This window comes from Carassius gibelio, chromosome A1, assembly GCF_023724105.1.
Source record: "Carassius gibelio isolate Cgi1373 ecotype wild population from Czech Republic chromosome A1, carGib1.2-hapl.c, whole genome shotgun sequence".
In the NCBI taxonomy this organism is placed as follows: Eukaryota; Metazoa; Chordata; class Actinopteri; order Cypriniformes; family Cyprinidae; genus Carassius; species Carassius gibelio.
In genome coordinates this window covers 21,785,780-21,805,935 of record NC_068371.1, presented here as the reverse complement: position 1 = coordinate 21,805,935, position 20,156 = coordinate 21,785,780, and the positions used below count along the sequence as shown (strand labels likewise).

At 36.1% G+C, this 20,156-nt stretch overlaps 1 protein-coding gene across 2 annotated transcripts in view; it reads left to right on the top strand.

The window, feature by feature from the left end:
* The window catches only part of LOC128015649 (dachshund homolog 1), a 57,036-nt gene that overhangs the window by 24,407 nt on the left and 12,473 nt on the right, over positions 1-20,156 (top strand). For both annotated transcript variants that reach the window (XM_052599690.1, XM_052599681.1), the window contains exons 3-6: positions 4,069-4,194; positions 17,276-17,448; positions 18,326-18,461; positions 19,732-19,866. In XM_052599690.1, coding sequence (XP_052455650.1) covers positions 4,069-4,194; positions 17,276-17,448; positions 18,326-18,461; positions 19,732-19,866 — 570 coding nt within the window. The remainder of the gene's footprint in view (positions 1-4,068; positions 4,195-17,275; positions 17,449-18,325; positions 18,462-19,731; positions 19,867-20,156) is intronic.

Below are 20,156 nucleotides of genomic sequence, written 5' to 3'. Positions count from 1 at the left end.
CCGCGGTTCAAGTGCGTGCCGAACCGTAAGTAGAGAACGGTACGGTTCGATTTTTTACAGAGAACCATTGCACCCCTAGTGAACATATGAAAACTGTAACAAGTGTAAAAAACATAACGTAAACATGAAAGTGAAGAAGAGAAAAGCAGTTGCTTACATTGTACTCCTTAAACAGCTGTAGATGGTCCTCCTTTAAGTATACACACAGTGCTTTGAGGATGCATTCTCTTCCCATGTCTACGCTGTTGTTCTGTAAAAAAAAAAAAAAAATGCACAAAAACACTGATTATTTGACCATAGCATATCGATAACCTAGTATAACAGGACATACAATCTGTTTGAAAGTTCAACCAATAATAAAAATTCTATCATTAATTACTCACCCTCGTGTCATGCTCAAAGACATCCGTTCATCTTTGGATCACAAATTATTATTTATTTTTTTAATGAATTCTGAAAGTTTTCTGTCGCTCCATAAACAGCTATGCAACTGAGACTTTGATACTTCAAAAAGTACATAAAGAGATCATAAAAACGAATCCATATAAATTGAGTGGTTTAGTCACATTTTTCTGAAGACTCGCTTTATATTATGAACAGATTTAGATTTGGGTTTTATTCACATATAAACATTAATCAACTCGCACATCAGTTGTGGTGAACGGAAGCATAAGCATGATTGTTTGACATGCGAGAACCAATGATTCTCGTTACACAGCACGTCTGAGCTTCTGTTTTTGGGCATCAATCAGGTTCAGTTGACCTTCCGTTGATGTTTGCTGATCAATGTTTATATGCAAGTAAATGCCTAAATTAAATCTGTTCATCATACTTTCGAACATCGAACTTATTAAAGCATCAACGTCTCAGTTGTGTCGCTATTTATGAAAGGACAGAGATCTTGGAACGATATGAGGGTCAGTAATTAATGACCTAATTTTCATTTTTGGCTGAACTAACCCTTTAAGAACATCACTAATACAACTTACCACATTAAAAAGTTTACTAAAACCCAAGCATGGGATGCTGTTTATTGCTCTTGTAAAACCTGTAAAATAAAATATATATATATAGAAATCATTTTTACATAAATTTGCAGTGTTCATCTTTACCTGAACAGAGAAATCTCCTACTGAGATTGAAATGCCTGAATGAAATGGGTAATTTTATAACTGAAACAATCTAGTAAAATAACTATCAAATTGTATGAAATCAGAAAATTACAATATCCATTTCTATGTTGGTTATGAAAACATTAGGTATTTCCAAGCACACACTAATAAAACACTTTAAACTTTCCTTTATTTTATTACAATAATAATGAGCCATTTTTCTAAACCCATTTAAGAACATACTTAATACAACTTACCATGTGAAAAAGTAGACTATAACCCAAGTAAAGGATGTTATTTAATGAGCTCTTGTAAAAACCTGTAAAATAAAACAATGTTTACATAAAATTGCAGTGTACTTGTATTTACCTGTACAGATGTTTCACCTATTACATGCTCAGCAACAGTAAAACTATATATATATAAACACAAAACAATTCTGAAGAAAACGGGTGATCCTGCTCCTCCGACGAAACCGAGGCTGATTTATGTCGAATTTTCCTGTGCAATATGCATTATAACTGAAATCAATATAAAATGTGAATGCTGGCCGGAAGGGAAGTTTCGATCATTATATTTCGTACAAACAAATATCAAATTGTCTTTAAATCATTCTCATTTAATTACAGCAACTGTAACAATAATACAACGTAATACAATAATGTGCAGTAGCAATTGCAACACACAGTAATAAGATTAAAGTATAAATATCACGTTTAAGATCACAACTATAAAACATTACGAATTTGAACATGTAACAGAAGTGAGGGAATCACTTACGGTCACAGTATTCATCTGTGCGAAATAACAACGCGTGCACCCTAATCCTGTGCGATCATAGTCAAATGACACATGCCTAGTACGCATGTGCTCTATACTGTATTCCACGCAGCCTGGCTGCTTGTTGATTAACATCAAGCATATCATCGTATTTACATTGACATCATTCTTGTTAATTCGTTTTTACATTAATTCGCAGTGTTCTCGTCTTTACTTGTACAGAAACATCACTTAACAGTACGCTCAACAACAGTAGCCCGAATACGTTAACTGAAACAATCTAGTAAAATAACGCTTGCAACAGGAATTAGAACTAAGCAACTACCGCATTAATGTCAAATTATGTACATGCAGGCGTTTATATCGATTTACTATGTTTTTATCGAGTATGAACATGTGACTAATAGAGTAGTTCAAATATTCCAATAAGCGGTCAAATATCCGCTTAATGTTGAATTCTGACGGATTTAAATAGTTTTACTCTCTATCAGCACAATGCAGACAAAGATAATAAAGGATTTTTGAACTTACCAATTCTACAGCATTCCACCATAGACTGGTCTCCATCACGTAATGGCGCCCGCGATAACTGACGAGGTCACGTGGATTTCCTGTCATCAGCGCATGCGCAAAAGTAGTAGTTTGACTCGAATCATTATTTTTTGTTGTTTCGACACAAATGAATTGAGCTCTTTTAAGGTTGTATGGATTTAGTTCAGACTGATTTAAAATAATTGTGTACATCCCTTAAACTGATTAATTTTATTTGTTTCAAAATGCTCTATTTATTTTTATCGAACAACACCCAGATTTCATTTTTTTGAGTGAATCATTCCACTGGCCTCCCTCCTGTTCCCACGTCTCTCGGCCCCGCCCCACTCGTCACAGTGACCCCAACTAAGCAAGCCAGAGGCGACGGCAGCAAGGAACCAAAACTCCATCGGTGACAGAATGGTGAAAAAATCTTGGGAGAAACCAGGCTCAGTTGAGGGGCCAGTTCTCCTCTGACCAGATGAAACCAGTTTAATTCCAGGCTGCAGCAAAGTCAAATTGTGCAGAAGAATCATCTGTTTCCTGTGTAAAATTAAAAAAGTAAGACACGCATGTATGATGGAATTCAGAAGGAAAGTGCTGAAAAACACAAATTTGGATGAAAAGCCTATTTAATGAAGGCTTTGGCAAATGTGATGTGTACACTAGTGTGGATATAAAAATATTTTTTTGTAAGCATTTCTACTATAGATTGTAGATTAAAAAAGTCTGTACAATTTATTCTAATGATATTAATTTCAACATATAATACATTTTAACATTTCAAATTGTGTAAATTATTAGATTAATAAATATATAAATTACTTTTTCAATTAATTTTTATATGTTCTTTTTTTTGGCTCCAGAAAGTTAATTACATGGATAAAAAGCTACATTCCAAAAACATTTTCACTGTTCCCAAGGGGGCTATATTAGAGGGATCTCAATCTTAAAACAGCTTGCCTTCATTTTGCCTTACTGAGATCTTTTTAAAGCTAGAAGAGGAAAGAGAGGAGTAGCATGTAACAATTACAAGTTGCGTGCGCTAGAAGCAGCTCTCTGTGCAATGAAGGGAAGCTAATCTAATTTTAATTGAATTATAATGTGTACACACACACACACACACACACACACACACACACAGTTAACAAGGGTTATTGGAGACTTGTGACAGTGGGCAGCTGCCAGGCAGCCTGGATTATCAGCGAATGACAGAAGAGCAAATCTCAACTTTCAGATTTCACCTGGTTCAGCTGATCCAGGACCTGCTCTTCAAAGCTGGTGTCTGATGGTAGTTAGATGGAAATATTAGTCAATCGACTGATTGCAGAGCAGTGTCATGGGCTAGAGAGTAAGTTTAGCTTTGGGATGACTCTATGGGTAATAATAGACATGTTGTTATCATCTAATGTTACAGTGCCAGTGTGTTCTTCTGTCAAATTCAATTATGGGATGTGAAATATTCATAATTGCTTTCACAAAAGCATTTGAATGAGGCACATTTATGGAAAAGCGGTGAGGTCAATCTGTTAACAATTATTCATATCCACATATTCTCACAAGATTTAAGCAGTTGAAGTGAAAAGAAACAGAATGATTATGAATGAACACATTTTCTTTCTCTCTCTGTTTAATACTCTGACAGGCCTGACAGCTGCCACACTCGCTGAAGCCATGAAGAAGAAGATCAAATTGGAGGTGATGAATAGTTACCATGGCAATAATAACCACGGCACAGACTCTGAGAATGGTGACATCACCTCCAGCATGGGTACGTGTCAGTTCCTCTCTTAAACTGAAGCTCATATGTCAAGCCATCCGAAATGCTCATGCCCTAAGAATCCTGGTCCAACACTTAACACTTTTTTATATCAGATATCTTCTGGGAACAGTGTTTAGATAAGTATTTAAATGTAATCCACACTATCCTTACAATTACACAACACACACATACACACGCACACACACACACACACACACACACACACACAACAGACAGCAATGAGAAAATAGCAGTATATTGCATCAGGTATGCAACTTGCCATTCGTGTTTTTTTCATGTCTTTCCTTCTCCGATTTAAGTTAACAAATAAACCTGAAAAGATTTTCAGCCCCAGAAAACACTCACCTATTATGTAATTGACATGAACCAGTAGCAGTTTGAAGATGTTTAACAGTCAGCGCAAATGTTTTCTGGAAAGTTGCTATTTTAAACCACTAAAACTCCAAAACACCATTTGTTTTTTGACAGATTTAGTTTGAAATGAGGTTGATTTCACTTGAAGCATATTGAGTTGCCTTTTCATGCAACATTTATTATTTCATGTTTCAATGAGATGTATAATTTCTGAATGTACAGAAACGGGTCATTTCCAAAGCAGTGATTTGATTCAGGCAGGTTTTGTGAACACTTCCTGTCTGGCACTGGTTGGCACAACAGGAAGTCATGGCCCCAAACTCGTTGTCATTGGCTGTGCCAATAGTGCCATGTTGGGACACTCAAAAATACAGTACAATTTTTTTCCAACCCAATATGAATTACTTACACATATAGTTAGCTATGTGCATTAAACTTGGATTTAAAAGCTTTTTAAAGTAAAAAGTTACATATAGCAAAAGACAGAACTTGCCATTATTCTATGATGCGGTGCTTATTTTCTAGAAAATATCCATTGATGCAGTGCTTATTTTTCAGAAACTGTGCATTACAAGCAGATTTAAGCAATAAAACACCATGAAAATGAGGTTGTGACCTTTCTGAAGGGAAAAAGTGAAAACAGAGGCCAAGATGTCACATCGAGAGGGAGAAGTGTGAATAAGATTAGCCAGGTTTTACCCAAAAAATGCTAATAAGAAGGAGCTTTTTTATCTTCAGCAATTTAGAGTGAGAATAACCTTGAGTGTGGACTCTTGATGTGGAATATTAATTCAGCTGAAGAGAGACCAGTCTTTCCTTTAACGTTCTTTCCATCTTCAAAATGTCTGTCTCTTTCCATCTACCAGGTTCTGTGGCCTGTCATTTTAATACTCACACAATGACAGTCTGAAGTGACATATCTGAAAACATCAGTCTCTGATGCCTGTGTTTTGATCCTGAACCCTCATCCACTGGTCATATGATTATTTACATTTGACCAATACAAACTCTTCCCAGAATAGTACTCACAGTCTGAGAAATGTGATGCGTTCAAACTAAACCCAGAAGATTGAACAGATCTGCAGGGATGTGCGGCATGTGTGAGGCCGGCTAGACAGATACAGCAGTGTTAGAGCGGAACTCCAGTGGCACTGGTCCAGTTGGTGATTGGGACACTGTTTTTAGCAACTCCCCCTCTGCCCTGATTATCAGGATATGAGCTCATCTCTGGTTAAATAGAGGTTCTTATAACAGCTGTGCCCCCGAGCAGGAAGCGGAGGGCTCTGGATATAGTCACACCGTCCTTTCAAGGAGGAATTTGGAGAGGATGTATCTTGTTGATGCTAAGTTGGTGAAAGACAGCATGCAGGTAGTTAAAAGCAGTTATGTGTATTGTATACAATCATAAACTCACACAACACAAGGGCTTTTTTAAAGATATGTAATCTCAGCAGGTTTGCTTCAGAAAACTGATTTTACATTAGAGTTAGAGTGGTGACACAAAACCAAAAAAGTTCTTATAATCAACATTGAAATTCATTAATGTATTTAAAATACCAATATTTATTCATGTTCTTTTATCAATGGTAATTTATTAACATTACCATGAAAACTCAAAAAACTTAAATTAAGTATTTGGTCTCTTGAGATTAGATTTTTCTTTCATTAGCTAATAATTTAATGCAGTTGGGATTCAAACTTGCTGTAAGGCAACAATGCTACCCATTGAGCCACAACTAATTCACATATAAACCTATTTATTTTGTTACTCTAACTATAAATAATATAAAGGGATTGGAAAATTGGAAGAGAAGAGAAGAGAAGAGAAGAGAAGAGAAGAGAAGAGAAGAGAAGAGAAGAGAAGAGAAGAGAAGAGAAGAGAAGAGAAGAGGTAAAGATGGAGGACGTCAAGTCAAGAAATATTTCGTGATCTCCATTGCTGCAGTTCCACGGGCACATCTTGTCTTTTAGAGCCTGTCTCTTACTCTCATGGGACTGAGCTGACAGATAAGCCGACTTCCCCAAAAATTGTAATGGAAAAAAAAATGGGATTCCTGTAGAAACATAATCAGGAAAAACTGCATGATAAAAGAAGAACAGTTAATGAAGTGAAACATTTTCCGCCTTTTTCCTTTTAATTCCTATAACATCATTTTAGAATCAGCATAGAAATGAAGCGTGAATAAAGAAAATTCTCAGAGGAGTCACTGAACAAAAGATGACTTCTCTGGAGTGGTGCAAACTTTTCTCAAAACTCTCCACTGGTGGAAAGGAATGCTTTAGTGCGGAGTAATTAACAGCTTCATAATTGCCTCAGCATTGCAGACAACAAATTCCATGTAAACATTGATCAACACACATAGATAGAACTCATCAAATATGGAAAACAGAAACTATTCTGAGCTTTCTTGATGTGAGAACCATTGAGGTTTGTTGTCATGCGTCAACTAAGCATGTTTTATATCAGATATGAACACGTGAGATTCGGTTTATATTTGCTATACACTCCCAGAATTTTTTTTATAAATTAAAAAACTTAATATAAAGCAATAAAGAGTTGCTGGAGGAGAGTGACTAAATGATGACAGATTTTTCTCTAGATTCTCTCTTACTTTTAGTACACTGGAAATAGTCTTATATTATTCTCATGCAGCATCAGAAAGCACAGATGTAGACAAAAAGACTTAAGGTTCTGAGATCGAGACCAAGGCCATGTCTCAAGACCAAAACTTCAACTGAGCTGTAGGTATAAAAGAACGGTGCATTTTACTGCATTTGTGTCACAAACGTTTTATCCATTACTGCAAAATGCATAATTAGATATAGTATTGAATCATAAGTGAATGGGGATGTAGTGTCATCTCTAATAAAACTTTTTTTTTCCTTTAGGGGTTGAATTTAGGCTTTTATTTTCATAACGAAGCTGCTGTATGGAACAGTGACCTTTAGGAAAAAGGGCTGAATCATGAGATAGAGAAGACTCCTACATTGAGTGAGGACTTTTTATAATTAGAGTTTCATAGAAATTGGTGTGAAAGCAAAGGGAGATACTTTTCACAGAGTTTGTTTAGTAGAATTGAGTTGTTCTCTGCGAAATATGCTCGTGAACTCTTGGACAGCCTTAAGGAAATACAATGTTTGGTTGCAGCTAACTGGAATTAAAAAGGTATGTGTCATTTCTACACAGCCAGTGAAGAAGTCCCTCCTTAAAGTCATGCCATTGGTTGACCTTTTGTTGCAAAGTTCAGCATAGCATAGCCCTGTTAGACCCTTTTTTTTTTTTTTTTTTTTTACCTTTATTTAACCAGGAAAGGTCCCATTGAGTTACAGTAACTCTTCTCCCAGGGAGTCCTGGCCAAGACTGGCGGCCAAAAGTTTCAATACATAAAAGACAGGACATAAATTACATAATACACTACAAATCTCTATACACTATACATACTAGAAAACAAAACAAGACATTAACGTCAGCAAATACAAACATACAATTGTATAAGATACCTAATTAATAACAATTGCACTGTTCAGTCAGAGTTGACTTTAAAAGGTTTTTAAAAGTATTAATAGATGGAAGTGATACTAGATTTAAAGTGTTTTGGAGTTCATTCCAGGCATTTGGTGCATATGATGAGAAAGCTTTTTTACCAATGGCTGTTTTTGTTGATGGAGTAATTAATAGTATTTTCTTTGACGATCTTGTCCTGTAAACACTATTTTGGTAAATAAGCAAATTTGAAATATAGATAGGTAATTTACACATTAGTGCTCTAGCAATAAAAATCAATAAATGGATTTTCCTTCTGAGGGAGAGGGAGGACCATTGTACAGTTTCATACAGAGTGCAGTGGTGAGTCCTAGCTGCTGCACCTGTAATGAAACGTAAAGCTGAGTGGTATAGTACATCTAGTTTTTTTAATAAAAATGAAGTAGAGTGCATATAAATTAGGTCACCATAATCCAAAACTGATAAAAATGTGCTCTGCACCAACCTTTTCCTTGCTGAATAAGGAAAGCACTTCTTTAGTCTAAAATAAAAACCTAACTTGGGTCTGAGTTTTTTTAAAAGGCTCTCAATATGGACCCCAAAAGACAATTTATCATCCAACCAAATACCTAGGTATTTGTAGGAGGTCACTCTCTCTATTGGAGTACCACTTTGTGTTAAAATAGTGAAATCGATAAGAGAATGTGAACGTGTAAAAACCATTAATTTTGTCTTTTTAGCATTTAATACCAACTTTAATCCTACCAGAGATTTTTGTACCTGACTAAAGGCAGACTGTAAATTATGAATTGCTTCCTTCAATGACATAGCGGAGGTGTACAAAATAGTATCATCTGCATACAGATGAGCCTTAGCTTGATTCAAATTCAAACCTAAGTTATTTATATAAATGGAAAATAAAATAGGGCCCAAAACTGATCCTTGAGGGACACCCAATTTTACTTCTAGCAGGGATGAAGTACAATTATCTAATGCCACACACTGAGTTCTACCACTCAAGTAATTAGAAAACCAATTTAGCACATTGCTACTAAAACCTATGTTTTGCAATCTTTGCAGAAGAAGATGATGGTCAACAGTGTCGAATGCTTTAGATAAATCAATAAATAAAGCAGCACAAGACTTTTTGTCATCTAAAGCATTAACAATATCATTCATAACAGAGGTTACAGCCGTAATTGTACTGTGTCCTTGTCGGAAACCAGACTGAGTGGGACTTAAAATACAGTTGTCAGCTAAAAAATGTTTTAGTTGCTCATTTATTAGAGACTCAAACAATTTAGCCAAGACAGATAGTCTGGAGATTGGTCGATAATTGTCTAAGGCTGACGGGTCTCCACTTTTTAATAATGGGAGGACAAATGCAGATTTCCATGACTTGGGGATAGAACCACTGTATAGACTAAGATTAAAAATGGAGGAAATAGGATCAGCAATCAAGTTTGCAGCAATTTTGAGGAAATATGGCTCAATCTGATCTGGGCCAGCAGACTTTTTACAGTCCAAGCCTAACAGTGCCTCTCGTACTTCAAAGACAGATATAGGAGTAAAGTTAAAATTATTTAAACTTACACTAGACGAGTCTGTGATAGAGGTTACACTATCTGCGAAGTTGGCTTGAAGTGTCAACTGAGTAACCATTCCTGCATTAATAAAATGCTTGTTAAAAGTGTCTACTATATTTTGTTTACCCCTTACTTCACCATGGCTTGCTATTATAACTTCAGGGATAGTGGGGGGTGGCACGTCACCTGAAGAAGATCTAATTGCTTTCCAAAATTTTTTGGGGTCATTAAGGTTTTCATTTATTAAATTCAAATAATATTCACTTTTTGTACTTTTTATTAGTCTTGTGCATTTATTTCTTAATACCCTATAATTTAACCAACATTTATCATTATTATTTCTTTTTGCTTTGATCCATGCTTCATTACGTTCTCTAATAGCTGTTGCAATAGAGTCATTAAACCAAGGATTATCTCTGCCCCTCACTCTATATCTTCTAATAGGGGCATGTTTGTCAACTATGGCTTAAAAGGTCTTTTTAAAATAATTCCAGGCCAGCTCAACATCATCCATATCACAAACTAAGTTTAAATCACTCTGATAGATTTCATGAAGGAAAGCTTGTTCATTAAAACATTTGTAATTTCGTTTAAAAATAAACCTTGGCTTGGTTTTAGTCAATTTGCAATTTCTAACACAGACAACCATACAATGATCACTGACATCATTACAAAAAACTCCAGTAGACGAGTACTTATGTGGAGCATTAGTCAGAATGACGTCGATTAATGTAGATTTGTCCATTCGTTTTGGATGTAAGCGTGTAGGTGACTGTACTAATTGCGTCAAATGTAACGCATCACATATGTCTCTTAACGGTGATGAAGTCGATAGCCAGTCCCAGTTCAGGTCTCCTAGGACAATATACTCATTAGGCAGTTTATGCAAAAAGTCAGACAGCAGGGCAGTTGCTCCAGCTGCAGCCGAAGGTGGGCGGTAGCATCCTACCACAGTCAGAGAAGCGCCATTGGGGAGATTTAGTTTGATGGCACATAGTTCGAAGAATTGTGGCTTTGTTATTGATTCAATGGAACAACATTCCAACGACGCCTTAGCATATATGGCTACTCCCCCTCCTTTACCCACACGATCCGTCCTAAAGAGATTATACCCTTCGATATGAATCATATTGCTTGTAATTGATGGTTTGAGCCACGTCTCTGACAAGACGATTATATCACTTTCTGTCAATTTAGCCCACAGACGAATAGCATCGATTTTATTAAACAAACTGCGCACATTAACATGAATAAAACGCAAGCCACTGCTATCTTTCAAATCGTTAGGGCTCAAAAGGTCAGTCATTTCTGGTCCTGGGTTGGGATGGATGTTACCTGATAGGAACAGGAGTAAAATAATCCAAAAACCTGCTGATCTTGTCGGGCGTGCATTGCTGATTCCATGATCACGCTTGCAGGAGATGGACTGGAACTGCCGTATTTCTGTCCAACTGAGAAGTTCGTACTTATGCAAGGTCTTAGTAGAAAAGTCATAAAAGTCCATTGAAGCCATGTGGATTGATGTAAAGCCACCGGTATCAGAAAACAGCATAGTTGCAGAATTTGGGAGAATAATCCGGGAAGATGCAAATGATCCAGATCCGGGAGCATCCACAGTCGGTGCGCTCAGCACATAAGCGAGCAGCAGGTAAATCGATAGCCTCATATTATCAATGCAGCCAGACCAGCTCGTTTTGTTGTTATCGGGTTATGTTATTATTTACTGTTTACCAAGTTGTTAGCACAGATCTGAGACCCAAAATGAAAAAAAAAAATTATTCCGAATCAGGTAACCCGTTAAGTTTATAAAACACAAATACAGACACAGATAAGCTACACAGACAAACGAGAAAACACTAGCGCCGCCATATATCAAAGAAATATGCAAGAGAAGAAGAAGTGAATATAAATTAGTCCTGTGACCGCAAAGCTGTATTTTCAGCAGCCATTGCTCCAGTCTCCGATCAGGGTCACATGATCCTTCAGAAATCATTCTAATATGCTAAGTTAAAGCAACATTTTAACATTAAAAATGAAAGCAGTGTGCTGTGGAAGCTGACATACTTGAATACAAGTCATCCTCCATACATCTCAACTTCCCATTTAAAACGAATAATAACAGGTGTTAATAAAAATACACACAAGTGCAATTTTTGTTTTAGTTTATTATGTATTGATTAAAATTATATGCTGAGTTACATTGATATATTTCCCTAATATATATGCATTTTCATTAAAATGACCACACACATATTTAATTAGTCTGTGTTTGTTCTTTAATAAAGTCTGTGCATGTTCTCTCTCTCTCTCTCTTGGATTACACACAGCAGATGCCTGATGCTCACTGTAAACACAAGTAATCACAAGCAGCTGTGGGTGGCAAAAGTGTGTGTGTCTGTGTGATGTTCTCTGTCTTGAGCACTCAATAATTCTGCTGCGTGTTCCTCTAACCAGACAAACAGTGGGAGTGTGGGATAGCACTATAGTTCAACACACTGCCTCTTAATACTTCCTTCTCCAGTTCTGCTCCAAGCAGATCTTATTTTCTGTAGTAAGAAGTCATTTTGAGCTCAATTTATTTCTATTCTCAGCCACAGATCATCTCATCTCTTGCAGCCAAAGACTGAAAATCACATCCTCACAGGTTCTTTTCATCCACGTATCAAAATATCTGCTCCTTCATTAACTTTCCCCAAACCTTTCAAGGGCCTCACCACATAACTCCTTATTCCATCTCTCTCTTTTTTTATCCCTTTCTCTTTCCCACTGCAGTTGTTGTTGCTTGTTTTGTGATCTTTCCACAAGGGAAGTAATTTAACAGTAAGCACATGGAGGCATCATTAATTTCATCTAAAAGAGAAAAGAGGCTTCCGGTTTTCCATAATCCCCTCCCCCACTCCCTGCTGACGGGAATGTGGAAATCACTCCTTGGTGTCTAACCACTACAAAGACCAGAGCTAAATGCACAGACTAAACACCTAGACCACAGCTGTTTACTGGCAACCGCACCTTTGTCTGGGAAATAATGCTTGTCTATCGCTACTGTTTTATATACGGCTGTCAGGCTAGAACACGTTAAATGCCTTTAATGGGGAAATTGAGAAAACATAGTCTTATCGTAGGTTAAAAATTAATCAGAGATATTGTAGTGTTTGAGAAATCGAAATATACACTGGGATCAGCGCTATAGAAATGTTTCCCACATGTATGTGTCACAGATAGAGTCTCTTGCTTTCATGGCACATGACTTCCTTTCATGGCACAAAAAACATTTATGACTGAGATTAAAGCAGCAATAAAGAGGAAAAGGTTTCCTGTAGAACTAGGAAAATCAGAAGCCTCATTTCTGTGTATAATCTAACTTTGGAGTTTTTTTTTTTTTTTAAATTTCTGTTGCATAGGCAAACTCAAAAGAAAACATTGAAATTTATACAAATGAGTGATGTGACATTCAGCCAAATATGGTGACTCATACTCAGAATTTGTGCTCTGCATTTAACCCATCCGAAGTGCACACACACACACAGCAGTGAATTTACACACACCGTGAACACACACCCGGAGCAGTGGGCAGCCATTTATGCTGCGGCGCCTGGGGAGCAGTTGGGGGTTTGATGCCTTGCTCAAGGGCACCTAAGACGTGGTAACACACAGTTAGGAGTCAAAGTCTCTAACCACTAGGCCACGACTTCTTGAATCAAGTGAAATGATATATCCTCACTCTCTTCACTTCAAAGCTTCATCAGCTGCGCTAAAGGGATCTGCCCTTATGTTGTTAAAATGTGTTATTTAAGACATTCATAATAAATAAATAAAGCAAGATTCCTTGTTTGAAATATATACGACATGTATGATTTATTTAAACTGAAAAGTTAAAATATTAATTATTACAACAGATGTAAAGGGGGAGGAGAATCAGGTATTTTGATGAGAAAAACTTTTGCAAAAGAAGCACCTGTGTCCTTGCTCATGACTCCTCTGGAAGCCTCCTCACTCCTCGATCCTCGCCTCCTTGTGGTGCAATTAGAGAATTAAGATGTCCTTCAAGATGGTTGAGCTTGTTCGGTTTCCGGGTCATAGGATGGAGGACACAGGTGCAAAGAAACGAGAAGGGATATTGAGAAGCACCCCATGTTTTATATGACTAGTCCAGGCCATGTCCAAATGCTCCTGAAAATATTATCTTAGACTCTTGAGTTCAGTTTTGTCCAAACTCCAGTATACAACAGTAACTTTTGATGTGGGACAGGCCATAATAAATCATTTAAGGACACCTTTGATGTGTTTAAAACTTGCTGGTTTCATTTTCATTTAATTTTATTTCAGATAATAGTCTATCTAATATATCTATTCTATCTCACTATATATATATATATATATATATATATATATATATATATATATATATATATATATATATATATATATATATATATATATATATATATATTAGGGCCGGGACTTTAATGCCTTAATTGAGATTAATTAATTACACAAAAAAATAACGCGTTAATTAAGATTAATTAGTTACAGAAAAAAAAATTCCGGCATTTTTTATAACTTATTTTTGCACCGCGGAAAGTTTCTCACTGGATGAGTTTCGGTGGACCAATTATACTGAAGCACCAACTAGCGTTCGCAACATGGTTAGCAATCACATATCACCGCAGCACATCGAACCTCAAGTATCACCTCAACGCAAAACATATACTGTAGCAGCTAGCGTGGACTTTACACATTATGTTGAACTATGTATTATTTTGTTGGTGCAACAGTTTATGTTGAACTCTTTATTGTTTTGGCCAAGGTTATTGAGAGTTGGACTTAGTATGTTATGGCCTCTGAAGCAACAGAGAGAGATGTTTTCTAATAGTCAGTGTTTCCAATGTTCTGAATGTAATTGACAGTATTGTGTTTTACTTAAAAAACACTTTACAGAAGGTTCCAGCACCTATAAGCTTCCAGAATTTCTGAAATGTACTATTTCTAAATTGTTTCTAAATATGCTATTGCTACACTTAATGGCAAAAATTGCACTGGTCTGCTAGACTTGGTTGAACAAAAATAAAAAATATTTTGTTGCTTAAGCTTATGTATTCAGTCATTATTCAATGGTATACTATAAATCCATGTGAAAAAAAAATTACTTCTCACTGTTCTCAGGTCAAATATTTATACGCCATTAAAATGCGATTAATTTTGATTAATTAATTACAAAGCCTCTAATTAATTAGATTAATTTTTTTTTATCGAGTCCCGGCCCTAATATATATATATATATATTTATATATATATATATATATATATATATATATATATATATATATATATATATATATATATATATATATATATATATATATATATGTATATATATATATATATATATATATGTATATATATATATATATATATATATATATATATATATGTGTGTGTATATATATATATTTATTTATTTATTTATTTATTGTCTCTAATGCTTTAAAAAAGTTCAGGAAACCAGAGTGTATCATGTTCATGGACTGTGCCATAATCAAAGACGTAAAGACATTGTTTGAACTGATTCCTCTTTTAGTCATAACAATATCATGTCATAATCAGCGTGTAAAAATCTTCACATTGAGTCTAGCAGCAGGCTACATTATATATTTTTTGTTGCTGCATTTGAATTCTTTCCAGGTGTTGTGTTGTGTTTTGTTGTTCTCCATACTATTTTAACCAAAATTTGTGCCCACATTTGTACCAAGATCCCTGTTGTGTTTGGATCCATCCAGCCGAGTACTTGGCTCCTTCCCAGCCCTGTCATTAGACTTCTTTTGTTTCCTTTCCTCAGCGTTCACTTGTTTTGTTTCTCCTTTTTTATGAAACGCTAAATATTTATACAATTTGCAACTTCCTGTCAAAATCATTTACACTGCCACAATAGCTCGGGCTCAAGCGCACAATGGCAACTGCTGCGGGCGGATATTTAAAAATGGCGCGTTTCCAGTTTCTTTTAGCCTTGGGCTCTTTTGTTTTAGGTAAATAAAGATTGAAAGCTCTTCATGAGTAATATCGGCCACCATGTGTTTCAGAAACAGGCCTCAGTGGTACTGCGGCATTAGCAGACGCTAGCGGATCATATTGTTATTCTTTTTCGTAGGCCCCTTGAGATACGGCTGAAGAGTGACGGATGTTGATGGATTTGGCTGAGTTCCAGTCTCATTCAAAAGTGTCTTTTTGGATGGGGAGGGGGTTTAGTGTTTCCTTGCCACTTTGGCCCTTTCTCGAATGTGCTTAGAAGGCCAGATATTGCTCCTATCAGCATTTTCTAGTGTAATATGGCAGTTTAAATTCCACTTGAAAAGGCGAATGCGCGGATGGCACTGTCATTTTAACTTTAAGAATATTAGTGATGCCTAGCGAAGAAGACGGAGCAGCTTGCATGTGTTTGGCATGTGCTTCTGCTTGGCTCAGATCCCTTTTCCATCCAAACATCAATCTCCTCAGCACTCAATGACTTTCTTTGATCTCCCATTCACTTCCTTTCTGTCACCTGATCACTGTGACTGATCTGCATGTCATCTTTTTTTATTCGCTCCTTTCCCTTTCTCTTAGTCTCTGACTAAAAATGTCATGACGAAAGGAAGGAGAACTTTCAGTTGCAAGTGGCCCTTCAAGTCTCTGTGGCAGAGAGGTGACCTCTGACCCCCAGAGCTGCCTGGCATTTGGTTGAAAAGCAGAGGGAGATGGAAGGTCTTGAAAACGATCGCCTCCAAAGGGCTCATCATCTCCTGGCCTTCCTTCTCATCATGACTCCGCTACTGCCAAGAGTATCAACCCTAGTGAATCCATTACCACAAGGCCAACACAGTTCAGGAGCATCTCTTGGCGACTGATGGGAAATGAAAAAAATCTTTGAGAGAAACTGTCGAAATGTCTTCTCTCTCTCTCTTTCATCCTTCGCTTTCAAAGTGGCGGTGGTGTATGGGCGGCCGTAGAGTGGCTGACTGTAACCTTAAGCCCCGACCTGTTCAGTTGTTAGAGGATCCATTTCCTTTTTTCTGCTGTTATTCCTCTCTGGGGAATATCCACTCACATTCCTATAAAGCATAACACTGTTAGTGTGCTGCGAGGGATTGGATCAGCACACTAAAACAAGCAAAACTCCGGTCACACAACAGCCGTATGTACTGCAGTCTTGCTGTCACATAGCTTGTTGTGCTACAGATAGAGTGTGTGGTTTAATTTATCACGGGGTTGTTATGTATGAAGACGTTTGCAGCAGTCTGAGAAGCAGCTAATTGCTTTTAGGTACAGACTCCAGCAGCTCTAGTTATATCCGTAGGCATGCTGTGCCATAATGGCACATCTTTAAAGAAAGCTCTAACAAAGCAGAAACTGATGAAATTTCATAACGTAAAGCATCATAATTTGGAACTATTTACAAGATGTTTTCCTTTACAGTGAGATGAGTGTTTCTTAATATCCTCAGGCTGTTGGTGCAGCATGTGTTATTTTAATGAGTCGGATTTTTTTTTTTTTTTTTTTTTACAGTGCAATAAAGCTTTTATATAGAAATATGTATTAGATTATGCAGTAGTTATGTGTGATTAATTAAAGTATCATTGTTTTGTGTGTGTTCCAATGCTTTCTTGTACAGGTTTGGAACTTCCGTTCATGATGATGCCACACCCCTTGATCCCTGTTAGTCTGCCTCCTGCCTCGGTTGCCATGGCGATGAACCAGATGAACCATCTCAGCACTATTGCCAATATGGCAGCTGCCGTTCAGGTCCAGAGTGCCCCGTCCAGAATGGTGACATCAGTTATAAAGGTACAAAGACACAAACTGTGGATACAGTTCTTAAGAAGATTTAAAGAGAACGTTTACCCAAAAATTAACATTCAGTCATAAACTACATTAATTAGCTGCATATTGTTCATTTATTTACTTAATATCAACATGTATTTTGGAAGAATATACATGTATATGACATATATTGTAAACACTACAATATTCAATGCTGTATTACTTATGGGCTTTAATATATATATATGTGTGTGTGTGTGTGTGTGTGTGTGTGTGTGTGTGTGTGTGTGTGTGTGTGTGTGTGTGTGTGTGTGTGTGTGTGTGTGTGTGACTAATTTTGATCAAAATATTTTTTATGTATTCCACAAAATAAATTACAAAAAACAAAAAAAACATTCTTGTTTGGAATGAATAAAGATTCCATTTGTTAACTACAGCATTAACTAACATTAATTAAGAACGGGCAATAGATTTGTTTACCATATTTATTAATCTTTCTTGATGTTAGTTAATAAAAATACAACTGTTTCTCCATGTTTGCTCATGTCCATTAAATTGGCTTAATATATGCAACTTTTGATTTGAATAATGTATTAGTAAATGTTGGAATCATCATGAACTAAGATTAATAAATGCTTTGGATATATTTCTCATTGTTAGTTTGTAAACTAATGTAGTTAACTAAAGTTAACAAATGGAAACTCATTATGAAGTGTTACCCAGATTTTTAATGTTTTGAGTGAACTATTCTTCTTTATTTATTCTTCATACAGTGTACTATTTAGAACAATGTTTACATTTCTCAAAAGAGAAAGTTTTTCTGTAATAATTAAGAATGCATTATAATTGTATTAAAACTTTGATAGATTATGATGACTAATGTGTGTGTGTTCACTCTCAGGAGCGAGTTCCAGACAGCCCATCACCCGTACCCTCTTTAGATGATGGCCGCAGGACAGGGAGCCACTTATCCTCCAGACAGAGCAGCAGTGTGTCCAGCTCTCCTGACCATACAGAGAGCTCTTCTGACCGGCCACGTACGTCTGCTTGACCACATACAAGTCTTGACTTTTGTTTTATGTCTCCCTTTCTTATTACAAAGTCTACGTTGCATGCAATTTCAATAGTTTAGTTGTTATCAGTGTCATGTCAGCTGTGATAATATGTATACTTTTACATTTTCATTTCTCTCTGTATCCTCCCAATATGGCTTAAACCAAACTTACTATTTCAGCAGAGTTTGGTCCCTGAGCACTTAGCACTGTGCTCTCACGATAATGCGAAACTACACATATAACCTTACAAATGTGCTTTTAGAATTAAGAATAAGGTGATATCACAGAATCTACTAAAAGCAAAGCCATCAGAGCAGTTCATGTGCATTGCTTTAACCGGAACTAAAACTATGCAATTACAGATAATGCTCTCTCCTTTTTTCAGTCTATTATCAGACACATTATAAATCTTACCCAAGATATCAGATATCAGATGCGTGATATAATTTGGGAAGCAGTATGTGTTTTAAATCCTATTTTTGACAAAACTGAAGTTTAAATCTTGTAATCGTTTTTAGACTTTTTGAGATTGCTTCTATAATATCTACCTGTATTTTGTTAAGAGATTTTAAAGCTTGTTCAGAACAAGATATCCTTTATGTTGGACATGAGTGAAACTTTTATTATTGAATCAAAAACATCCCAGACTATTCAAAGGTTTGGCATTGCTATGATTCTTTTGATGTTTTTGAAAGAAGTTGTATGCAAGGCAAGACCCTATTTATTTCATCACGAATAGAATTGAAAACAACTACACTATACTATTCTGAAATAATATTATAATTTAAAATAACTGTTATCTACAGTATTTGAATATATTGTAGTTCCTGGGAATGTGTTGTATTCCTGGGATGCCAAGCTGAATTTTCAGCATCATAACTCCAGTCATCAGTGTCTCATGATCCTTCATAACTGATTTGATCCTCAAGAAACATTTCTTGTTATTAACTATGTTGAAAACTGCTTAATATTTTTGTGGAAATATATAAAAACATTATACATGTATTTGCTCTTACTGTGGATCAAAGTAATTCAACCTTTCAAAATATGATATAAAAAACCAAACATTTGAATGCTATTGTACATCTTCACAAATCATATACAGTAAATTCAAAACGGCATAGAACAAATTTAATAACAATTTTATTTTATTGTATATACTATAATGGAACATTTGGCTTCACAGGTCAAGCTTTCGTATCTGTGTTCCTTGTTTGTAAAATCGGTTTATATTCCCTTCCTTTCTCTTTAGATTTACATCAGAATGGTCTTTCTCTTGGCCACGCCTTGTTAGGCCTGTCTCCAAGTGCACCACCAGGACCGAAAGAGGGGGATCTGGCAACCCACGACACAGGCCATGAAGCAAAGAGGGCTTCTACAGAAAAAGGTTAGATGTTATATCCTATTTCTAATATTCTTTTATTAAAAGATGCCATGAGATGTCAGAGCTTACAAACATTATATTTTGCTGTAATAAATCAAACCTTAATATGGCTTGTATACGCGGTTTATTTAAAAAATAAAACTGATTCCTGATTTACTGCTTTTACAGATAGTATGCATTAGAAAATAATTACTTGGGTACATTCTGTCTGAGACTGGTGAACCACCCAGGTTATAACAGATTAAACCGTACGCAAGTGCTTATTTCAGAAGCAAAAACAAGTCCATTGCATT